General features: G+C 45.3%; 1 protein-coding gene across 1 annotated transcript in view; it reads right to left on the bottom strand.

Moving 5' to 3' along the window:
• LOC112125921 (NACHT, LRR and PYD domains-containing protein 3-like) overlaps positions 1-11,804 on the bottom strand; it is a 55,023-nt gene that overhangs the window by 40,927 nt on the left and 2,292 nt on the right. The window contains exons 2-3 of the mRNA XM_029911224.1: positions 7,514-7,603; positions 3,588-3,758 (exon numbers count right to left, since the gene is read on the bottom strand). Of these exons, the coding sequence (XP_029767084.1) occupies positions 3,588-3,758; positions 7,514-7,603 (261 nt within the window). The remainder of the gene's footprint in view (positions 1-3,587; positions 3,759-7,513; positions 7,604-11,804) is intronic.

The following is an 11,804-nucleotide window of genomic DNA, read 5'->3' on the forward strand; positions in this document are numbered from 1 at the left end:
TATAGGGCAATTTGTTCAGCAGAGTGATGTAAGCTTCGTTATGATTGCATCATCCATGACTTCTAGGAATAACATGATGCAATTCATATCATGTGTGATGCAATACCAGCTTCAGATTGCATCATTCATTGTTTTGCCTAAAAAGCAAGTACTGTCCAAACCCAGTCATAGATTTAGTCATAGATCCAGTCAAAGATGTATTTTAGTCATTTCTGGTTTAAATTGAGATCCCTTCCCTTTATAACTCACTTATCCTCCGCCATTCCCAAGTCAAGGGTCGTATATACTGACCCAATAGCATATCTTGAAAACTAGAGCCAATCAACAATTTTAAGCATCATTTTCGTTCTCAGTGACCCAGAATTAGTAAAGTTTGACTACATTTATTTCAGAAGCATTTTGGCTGTAGAGCAGTGTAACAGATGTTCTGACAGATGACTCTCTTCATGAAGAGGGACTGATGGGCAAACAGAAATCCTGCCTTAGGCCCGCAATCTCTACTCCTTGATCAATGAGAAACCTGTGTTGGGTGGGACTTCCTTCTTAAGCCCTGTCACTTGCACTTCGCCTTTGACCAATTAGCACTGAGAATGACTCAAACATCTGCCATTGATCAATGGTGAGGAATAAAGTTTGGGGTAAGACTTCCTCCTGAGGCAAAGCCCCTAGCCCTTTCCATTGAGCCACCAGAGTTCAGGCTGGCCAGAAAGTTGTCCACCTAGAGACTGTTACCTTGATGTGGTGGGGTTGCTTGAATGTCGCCATGCCCCACAGAGCTAAGACAGAGGGAGTTTCATTCTCCTAGTAGAGTCACCCAAGCCAGACAGGCTGAAGGGTAGAGACCAGACAAAAAGCAGTTTCCTGGTCCTCCAAATTAATCAGGAGATTGACAACCTAACCCCATAAAACACTTTTGTTACAGAAACAGAACAACAATTAAGACACAAAATACTGATCCCTGGATCAGTGGTTAATCCTCCAATGGACAGCATGATGGATATCAACCAAACCCTGCTACAGTAAGATGTTGTTGCAATGAAAAAGTCACTGCTCTAGGTTCATTTGTAACTTTGGAATGTGTGAATTATTCTACAGATCAGAAAGTCAGCCCAAGTCAAAGAAGTGAAAAAAATTACAGTACTGTACAGACATCTTTGGTATTAGTGAATGCAGGTGGCCAGGCATAGATATCAGCAAAAGGAGAAACAGAAACAAAAAGCACTTTGATTTATTCAGGGATCCCAGATGGAGGAAGAGAAGGAATTGCAAAGATCTTGAATGATGCAGCACAAACAGCCTTTTCGGACTGGGAACATTGTAAATGGCAGAATTACACATGCAAGATTTCAGACGCATTATATGAAAATGGGCATCATTCAGTGCTGTGCCCCAACCTGTGAATGTGATGAAGATTAAGATATTTTATAACATTCTAGAGGACTGCATCAGGAAAGTCCCACAGCATGGGTGTAGAAAGATCCCAAGTCTAGAACCCAGGTCTGTAGGGTTCCAGGTGGCTAATGTATCCATGCCATGATCCAACAGTCATGATAGCATTATGATCCATGCACTATATGCCCTGCAACAGAGGAAGTGCCTATAGCTAACTCAGCCATGGATGGTCAGGCCTAGTGGAGGAAGCAAGAATTCAGCCTACTGATTAGAGCTGGGTCCAGGGTGGGCGAATCCAGTACACAAGCCGCAGGTCAAAACCAGAGGAATAGAAGCCAAATGCCAGAACCAGAGTCGTGAACCAGAGGGGAAGCCAGGGATTGAAGCCAAAAGTCTGAAGCCAGAGGGGAGTAGGGGCTGGAGCAGAGCAAGAGCAGGAACTTGAACAAGGACAAGTGCAGCTACAGGCATGGAACACATTCAGCAGCCACTAAGCTGCTGCGTGGGCTAGGCTTATAAGCAGGGCTAAACCAGCAGGCAGTAAGGGGCTGTGGCCACTCTGTCAGTTTCAAGGCAGTGCAGCTGGGCTCATTGGTTGCCTAGCAGGCCAGCAGCTGGTCCCCAGGGCTGTATTTAGCTCTCCTGGGGAGGGAACAGTGCATGTATTGAGGAGGGGAAGCTGCAGCTCATTAACACCCTAAACAGCAGGAGAGCAGGATGAAAAGTGAATGCAGGGGTGGCTGCACAAAAGGAAGAGAAATAACTAACGGATGGATCAGAGATGTCTTGGATTGTAGGTAATATTTTTTTCCCTCACTGCAAGGGTCCTGATGGGTAGCAGTTCTTTCTTGCTCTCACATGCTTGGGATGGGCAGAAAGTATCACTGACAGAGACTCAAATCTTAGCCTTACCATGTACCTGCAGGCAGCTCAGCATACCCCTTACACACCCAGGGCCGGTGCAACCACTAGGCGGACTAGGCAGCCATCTAGGGCACCAAGTGGTTGGGGGCGCCAAAAAGCGGTGCCCCAAACATTTTTTTTTAAACAGCGGAGCACAAGGCTGCCGCTGTTCCCCACCTCCTGGCTCTAAAGGGGCTGCCTGCGGCGCGACCAGTCCCTCCCCCCAGGGGAGCAGCCGGCGGCCGAGCGGGGAACGGGAGGGTCTAGCGCTAGCAGCTGCACCTTCTTCCCCGGGCCGAGTCGGGCTCCCCGCTGCCCCTGGGGCTCTCAGCGGCGGCGGCAGCAGGCTCGGGCGTGGGGGGGCTGGCTGCCTGTGCCGCCGCTGAGCGCCCCTGGGGCAGCAGGGAGCCCGGCTCGGCCCGCGGCGCGGGGAAGAAAGCGCAGCTGCGCTTTGCTCTTTGGGCAGAGAAACTGGGTGTCTACTCTGCCTGCAAGGTACCTAGCCAAGCCGCACGGGCCCGCAGAGCGCCGGGGGGTGGGCAGGTCCAGTCCCTGGCCTGGGGAATGGTGTATGTGGGAGCAACCCAGGCACCCCTCCCCCAGCCAGCGCCACCCCCACCCCTCCAACACCTACCGACCAGCTACCTTCTCCCCTGTGCACCCCCCGCCCCAACAACCCACCCTGTCCTGCCACTTTTGCCTTTGGGCAACCTCCACCCAGCAACACCCCCGCCCCCCAGCCAGCCACGGTCACCTTCACCCCTGCATCAACCTTGGGACCCCTCCCCCCCCACCTGCCATCTCCCTTCTGCCCACTCCTCCCTTGTACAAACCCCTCCCTGCCTCCTTCACCCCCCTGCAACAACCCCAGGCACAAACACCCCCTTGCAACAATCCCCTCCTGCCCACTTCTCCCTTGTGCCACTCCCTCCCTGCAACGAGCCGCTTTTGCCTCTGTGCAATCTCTTCCCTGCCATTCCACCCTCCACCCCCTCCACCTCTTGGCCACCTCCACTCCCTGCAACAATCCCATGCACCCCCATTTCTGCCACCTTCACCCCTGGAAGAGCCCCCATACGACCCCCCCTCTTTTCAGCCCCCCTGTGACACCTGCACTTTGTGAACATCTGGGCCCCTGGGGGGAACTTGGCTGTAGGAAGGTGGGGGCTGGACATCCGGGGGGGGGGGGGCGCAAGGTGGAAGTTTTGCCTAGGGCACAAAATATCCTTGCACCGGCCCTGTCCACACCCCCTGTCGAGTTCTTCACATAAAGGAAATCTGTCAGTACTTACCTCAGTCTCTGCAGTTTGCAGTTTTGATGTTTCAGTCCCTCACACAGGAGCTGCACTCCCGTATCTCTCACTTCATTAGCAGTCAGGTCCAGGTCTGTCAGGAACTGGTTAGTGCTGAGAACAGAGGAGAGGTCCCCACAACAATCCGCTGTGAGTTTGCAAGACCTCAGACTACAGGAGATAGATGCACAGATTAGAAAGTGAGCAGTTCTGTCGGTCCGGTCCTTCCCTTGCTGTCAGGGGGTTTGTAGAAACACTACTTTATCAAGATATGAAATCCTAGTCCTGGGGCAATGGGTACTAAGAATGTAAACACACGTCAGGCCAGATTCTCAGAATCACTAAGCATATTGCTGGATGCTGAGCTGTTATAAAAACTTCACCCTTAGGACTGTGGGTGGCTTCTGATCCACCTGCATCTCTCATTTATTCTGTATTCAGCATGTACTGTTCAGGTTAACGCATGTCCTGATGCAGTTGCAATCCCCTAAGCACAGAAACAGTTCAGCCTCCCCTAAAGAGAAACTTTACAACAAACAAGGAGTAAGAGGAGAAGGTAAATAGGGGGAGGGGGGGAAATAAAAGGGAGGTTACAGGGAAATAATGAAAATGGTGCTCCACTGGGGAGATATATATTAATCACATGGATGGGGCAGCCTGTTTTCTGACTTGCTATTTAGGACTCAAAACTGAAATGCAATGAAGTCAGACAGCAAAGCAGGAACTGGGAGTAGACAGTGGTCTGGGATAAGAGGACAGGAACCAGGAGGAATCCAGGGTATCAGCCAACCAGGGATTCCTCTAGTTGCTCAGACAACTTCCTGTGTTATTTCCTGGCTTATATAGAGCTCCTCAGCCAGTTGGGGATGCTGGATGTTTTCCCCAATTGGGAGCTTCAGGGGTGGGGTCCTCTGCAAGCTAGCACTTCACTCGTTCCCTTTTCTAATTACTCAGGTGAGCTACTGGGTGGCAGTTGTGTCCTAAGTATGACCTGGGGGCCTGGGTTCAAGGCCTGCAATCCCTTACCAAAAACAAAGAACCTGCTATGGAATATGAGGGGAGCATTCTGATTTTGACACCTCATTTTTTTAAAATATCCCATTTCTATTCTACCATCCTCCTGCATTTTTCCTGGGCATCTCTATACAGCACATTGAAGGGCTATAACAGATGTATACTTTGTGGTTAACATACATCACATATTATAATGATAAATTGGTGCAATTCTATAATCTTGTATAGGTATCAATTCCTTTAGATTCTCAATTATTGGAATCTGAACAAACAGAAAAAAGAGGGAGGGGGTGAAATAGAGGGTATGTGTTTTTTTTTTTTTTTTTTTTAAAAAGAGCTATCTTATCTTTTAGAACTGGAAGGGACTTTGAAAGGTCATCAAGTCCAGCCCCCTACCTTCACTAGCAGGACCAAGTACTGATTTTTGCCTCAGATCCTTAAGTGGCCCCCTGAAGGATTGAACTCACAACCTTGGGTTTAGCAGGCCAATGCTCAAACCACTTAGCTATCCCTCCTCCTTTGCTTGCCTTGCAACTGAGAAGGTTTCAAGTCTGAGACAAGGCTGGTTGTCTGTCCTCTTTTTTTATGCAATTTGTTTCTTACATACACAAAAAATAGAAGGAGCGGTATCAGCTTGAGCTCTGTAAGCTAATCACCAGAGAGGGAACAGCACACTGACTGATACCTCAGAGTTCACCTAGAGGTTTTCTTGGCCTTGTAGAATGGGGGTCTTTGGGGTCATTTCCTACCCACCATTAGAAGATTTTATATATGTTTACAGAGGGAGCTGAATAGTTGTACCAAACTAAAAAACCATTTGAAAGATGGACATACACTGACACAAACAATTCGGGTATATTGAATCTCAGCCAGGCACTACTCAGTTGTGGTCAGTGTTGTCTGTCTGCCAAGTGCTAACTCTCAAGAACTGAGGCTAGTAGCCCTGGTTTATTTCTGTTCATCTTCCTTTAAAAGCAAGAAAATTAAATGACCTAAACTTTTGATAATGCAGAGTCAAGGTTGCCCAGTGTGACCTTGTGCCCTTCCAGCAAAAATATAATAAAAAACAACAACCACAAATAAAAAACAAAACAAAAAATCTTACTTCTGAAAACTGGGAAATACAAAGTTAAAGTACGTTCCACCCCACAATACAACCTTAACTCTGCCCTCTTTGAGCAATGCCTCAACATGCCAATAACCCATATATTAGCACTCTAGTCTTACAGATAATACAGAACACTCTGTATGAGCACCATGGGACAAAGTCTAACACCTTCTCTTTACTAAGGCAAAACTTGGGTTAGGTCAGATTTAGCAAGCAAGAGCTACCTAGACCTGGCCTACACTCAACCACTGATGGCTAAATCCACAAAGGGATGTAGATGCCTAACTGCCACTTTAGGCACTTAAGCCTAAAATGTAGCTCTTAAAAACCCCTGTTCAGCTGCTATCTAACCCTGTAAGTGCCTTAATTCCACTGGTAAAGTCCTCTAGGCACCTAAACTTCTGCTAGTAGGCAGGCACACAGCCACCTAAGTGGCCATTGAGCTGCAGGAGTCTCAAACTCAGCATTGTACCATGTATCCCACCTGTGGGACCCAATCTAGTAGGCATGCTCAGAGCACACCAAATCAGGTCCCACACAAAGGGTGGCCAACGAAGTGATGGTGCTGCAATGACTATTTAAATATTTTATACAAAGTGGAATGGCTCCAGCAGGAGGAATTGAGAGAGTTCCACCATAGAATACTCCACATCCCGGTAGTTAGGATACTTCCTTGTGATGCAGGAGACCTAGGTTCAAGTCCTTGCTCCAAATCTGGCAGAGTGGGGATTAGAATTAGAGTCTCCTAAATCCTGGGTGGAAGTGCTAACCACTACACAATAGAGCATAAGGAGGAAAGGACATCAGCGCTTCCCTCCTATGAAACCCCTAGTGGAGATAGGTGCTTCCCTCTGCCCAGCCTCAGCATTTCCTACTGTCTAGCTCAGGCAGTTCAGTGTACTGGCTTCTGTGAATCCCATTCTTAGGCACCTAACCCCCCCTCCCATCCCCCCACGGCTGGGTTCCTAACTTGGGTCTGCAGATACTCCTAGGTAGCAGGGCGCCTAAAGCTACATGTTGCAATGCCAAGCTGGAGTCCCCTTCGTGAATCCAGCCCTGAGCCTACTGCTCATAAACCTTCTCAGACTTACAAAATGTTACCCCCCCTTGCGCTCAAGATTCCTTCTGAGGCACTGCCTTCTCCTACAACTCACTAGGCCTTAGAGACCACTGTCATATATGCCATTAGATGGCTGACTATCGCCATGGCAAGAATACACCCTTCTAAATCTCTACTGACACAACCTACAGAGCTCAGCACTGAAATGAAAAAGAGTTGATCTATAAAGATACACACATGCATCTCCTCTCATATCACAGTCACAACTCTGATAGCCTGCTCCAACTGATCCCTCCACAGTACATACAAATGCATAAAACCGGGGAAATGACAGCTAAGGTGCATGCAGATAAGTGTTGCAATTCAAATCTGAGAAACACAGCACAAACAATGGCACATTCTTAGTATTTCCACATCTACTTATGATTGGACCACCCTTACTGAAACATTCCCAAGGGCTATTGCCAGCTCTAGCAGGGCAAAGTTAAGGGTGCATTGCAGGGGTGGTGTGTAGTGTCACTTTGTATCTCCTAGTTTTCAGAGGTTTAAGTTTAGCCACTCTCCAGATTCTGGAAGGGCATGAGGCAGGACTGATTGGCCTTAACTCAGTGTTATTGATTTTTTGGGGGCTGTTAATATATGGTAGTTACACCAGCAGTGGCAAAGAGAGCTGAACAGCTGTAGAATTTCTTGGATCACAAGCAACAACAATAGGATTTTTAAAAGGACAGAATAATTTCTTACCATAGTTTCTTTAATTTACAGTTTGGATCCTTCAGTGCTTGACAGAGCAGGAAAACACGTGAATGCTTCAGCTCATCCTGATGTTGTTCCCTAGAAAGAGAGAAGAGGAATGTTCTGTCTTGGTCTCTGGAGACAGATTTTAATTCTATTTCCTGAATATTCAAATAGTCTCTTGGGTGGTGTGATCATACACTGCATATGATTTATTCTACAGTCTCACAAAAATGAGGAGTCCGGTGGCACCTTAAAGACTAACAGATTTATTTGGCCATAAGCTTTCATGGGCAAAAAGCACCCTTTGTCTCCATGCATCTGACAAAGGGGGCTTTTTGCCCACGAAAGCTTATGCCCAAATAAATCTATTAGTCTTTAAGGTGCCACCGGACTCCTCGTTGTTTTTGTGGATACAGACTAACACGGCTACCACTCTGATACTTGTCTACAGTTTCAGTTCACTGTAAATCCCCATCCCCACAAAAATGTATCTAGTATCTTAGATGTATTTTAAATTCACAGATTGAACTAGAATAGGTGCTACTAAGAGTAACTGATTCATTTTTTGAAGTTGTACTCTGATCCCTGGTGAGCACTCACACAAATGGGACTGTCACCAGTGTTTTTGTGAAGATCTATAATTATTTCATCATTTGAGATTCAACAGAAGATAAGGGTTTTTTAAAAAAAATTTAAATTGTTCAGACACTTTGTGAATAATAAGGCAATGTTCATTCAGTGAGTTATTAATTATAGGCACAGCTCTAACAGATGTTTCCAAAAGATATTACAGATTTGATATTTTAGTTGGCATAAAAATTTTGCCTACTATCCTCCTTTAATCCCTCCATATATGCCAGTAACACCATCCCATCCTGTCTCATGACCTAACATCTCTTCAATCTCTCCCCTTCCCTCACCATTTTACTCAAACTCTCCCTCTCCTCTGGTCTTTTTCCATTTCTATTTTACTGTCCCCTATAAAAAACCCTACCCACCTCTCCAACTATCGCTTACTCTCCCTTCATCTCCCAGCTCATTGAACGTGCTATCTACAACTGCTGTTTGGAATGCCTGTCTCCAATTCCATCCTAGACCCTCTCCAATCTGGCATTTTCTCCACAGAAATTTCCTTTACCAAAGTCTCTAATAATCTCTGTCTAGTTAGATCTCAGGGTTTGTATTCAATCCTTCCCCGTCACAACGTGACAATGCTGACCATTCTTGAAATCTTTTACTCTCTCAGCTTTCATGACTCTGTCCCCTCCTGCTTTTCTCTTCTAGTCAGTGTTTTATTTGATGGATCATTCTCATTCCCCTCCAACATTCATTGGGGTTCCACAGGGCTCCATGCTTGCCCCCCTCCATATCTCCACTTACATCCTATCACTGGGCAATTTCATTCAAAACCATGGCCTTGACTATCATCTTTATGCTGATAACTCAGATTTATATCCCTTCTCTAGACCTCTCTCCATCCAGACTAAAATCTTGGCCTGTTTTTCTGACATCTCCTTATCTAGGTCCAGCCATAACCTTAAGCTCAACATGGACAAAACTAAGCTCTTGATCTTTCCTTCTCCCCCAATCTCTCCCTTCTCCCAGTAACTGTGGAAAGCACCATCATCCTTCCAGTATCACATGCTCCTAATGTGGGTATTATTTTTTACTCGGTCATCTCTCTAGATCCACATATCCAGGCCATGTCTAAAGCTTGCCACTTCTTCCTGAACAACATTCTAAGGTCTGGTCTTTCCTTTTGGGCCACAGAGCTACAACTCTAATCCAGCCCTTGTCTTCTTACATCTTGGCCTCTACAATCGCCTCCTCTTTGGCTTTAACAAATGCAGTCTTGCCATCTCAAGTCCACACAAAATGTTGCTGCTAAGATAACCTTCTTGCCTTGTTCTTACTATATCAGTCCCCACTTTGCATTTCTCCATGATTTAGCTATGTTTCTGCCACTGCTGTGGTATCTGAGTGCCTTCCACGAGTCTCCTTCAAAACAAACTCTGTAATGTGCCCCATTCTTTAAGGGACTCTGTTCTTTAAAGGACAGGTCCCATTAATACAAACAATTAAAATACAGCGATAAGCAAATAGAAACATCCAAATCCACCTTGTAATATAATTGTTTTCAATCTAAAACCATTTAAACTATTAATCAAGAGTCCTCATGCTGGCTTACTTATATTTTCTCACACATGGGTTATTAGCTTGGTTTGAACCGACAATCTTCAGCACAGACTTCTACCACTTCAGCTATAGGAGTCACTCTTGGGTGGGAGCTGTGCTGTTAACCTCTGTGTGGAATAGCCATAGTTGGCTATGCAGCTATGTATGAAGTAATACTGGAATGTTGGGTATCATGATTCTTAGGCTGGGTTCTGTTCCTGACTCTGGGATCAGACTATAGTCTACTGGTCAGAGTCAGCATAGGTAAGTGTAAAGATCCTCATGTTTGGGTTGTCTGCAGGGTCGGTAGAGCTGGAAACATGAGTTTCAACCACTTGACTTAAAGGACCACTCCTTTTTAGCATGGAGGCAGTATCAGACTCATCAGCCTCAATGTGATCTAGCCACAGGAGAGGAGCAAAGAACCACGCTATATTAGTAAGGGTTACTCAAGGAAATATGTTGGCCCCTTTCACCTCACAGGCAATGTGACACAACGACAAAAGAACCATCAAAGTCCTAGTCCCAGGGAGAAAGAAGACCCAGAAGAAAAGTCTATGCCTGCTGCGCTTTAATTGATGCATGGAAGGGGGTCGATAAGTCAGACAAATGGTACAGTCATATAATGCAACCAGGTAGATCCTAGCCTGGTACAGGAGAATTGGGATGTCTATTAGAGACCTGGATTCTATCCACAGCTCAGTGACCTTAGTTATCTTAACTGTCAAATGGGTGAATGACAGTTACATCTCCCCTAAGCCAAGGGTCTGAGGACTTGGTTAACAAGGGCTGTGACATGCATAGAAATATTAAGAGCAGCAAATAGAAGAGTTAGAATTAGAAGTCTTGGCCTTTTCTCTGGCAGTTCAATATACTTCACTCACCATGAGGAAATGTGTGATGGACCTGCAGATATGTGAATGTCATGCACGATGTGAGACACTTGGCAGGGCTAGTTAAGATTGTTTTGGAGTCCTGCTGAGCTGTTAATACTGGAGCTGTGACAGGACAACACTTATGAAACGAAGAGTTTATTTTCTTTATAGCTGATATTGACTGATAGGGAACAAACTTCTGAAATATTGTTTAAATTGTATGTAACACTGAATAACCATATTTTACTGCACGTGGATAAGAGTTGTCCAGTGAAAACACTTCCTCTTTATTAGTTTAAAATGAACCATGATAGTGGGGTACTGTTGACCCTGCATAAAGTTATGGTGGAGTTTTCAGTTTAACAGGACGGTTAAACCTTCATTTTAAAGAAAAAAGATCTTAAAAGTGGCAATAAAATAGAAATTACAACCGCCAGAGTACTTGAATTCATCAGACTCAACGAGTCTACTGCTCAACCTAACTGCAATAGTCCAAGAATAACGCTCTAAGATGACAGGCAAGTACAAGGCAACCTAGTGTCATTTAGCCCACACAGTGTCTGAGCACTGAGCCATCCAAGGATGGCGCTTTAAAGACTATGAAAAAATGATGTGCACTGTCAAGCTGATACTCAGCATGTAGCTTTACTCTGCTGCTGCTGTGAATGAAAGGCAGGGAATTGGGTTTGTTCTGTTTTGCAAGCGAAGCATTATTTTCCTGACATTCCCTGAGATTAGGTAGAACCTTCTGTCCTTTAAGGTTAGTAAGTTTAGTGAAATTTTAAAATAAGAAGAAAGCTTGAATTTGGATAAAAAGAATCTGAAAAATTCAATTATTTTTTTCTACCTTTATTGAGGAGGAGAATATAATTGTACATTGGGGGCATGGAAATATGGGTCTATTTCCTTAAGATTTCCTTGCCCCTTGATGAAGGGCTTTTCAAAGATCATTTGAAGTCTCAGTGAATAGCACTCTACTTTCCTCGTACAATTGTTGACACAAAGCATGCTTCCCTCCCCAGCTCTTTGGTCTCACCTCACTCCTGTTCATAACCCATTTACATAACACTATAGCAAACATTTCAGTCACTGAGTGGACAGAGCAGACCAAACAAACATGCTAAGAAAAAGGAAAAACGCCTTTTTTGGTAGTAAAAAGAACAGGAGTACTTGTGGCACCTTAGAGACTAACAAATTTATTAGAGCATAAGCTTTCGTGGGCTACAACCCACTTCTTCGGATGCATA

Source organism: Terrapene carolina, unplaced genomic scaffold, assembly GCF_002925995.2.
Source record: "Terrapene carolina triunguis isolate 2854851 unplaced genomic scaffold, T_m_triunguis-2.0 Scaffold90, whole genome shotgun sequence".
NCBI classification, from domain to species: domain Eukaryota; kingdom Metazoa; phylum Chordata; order Testudines; family Emydidae; genus Terrapene; species Terrapene triunguis.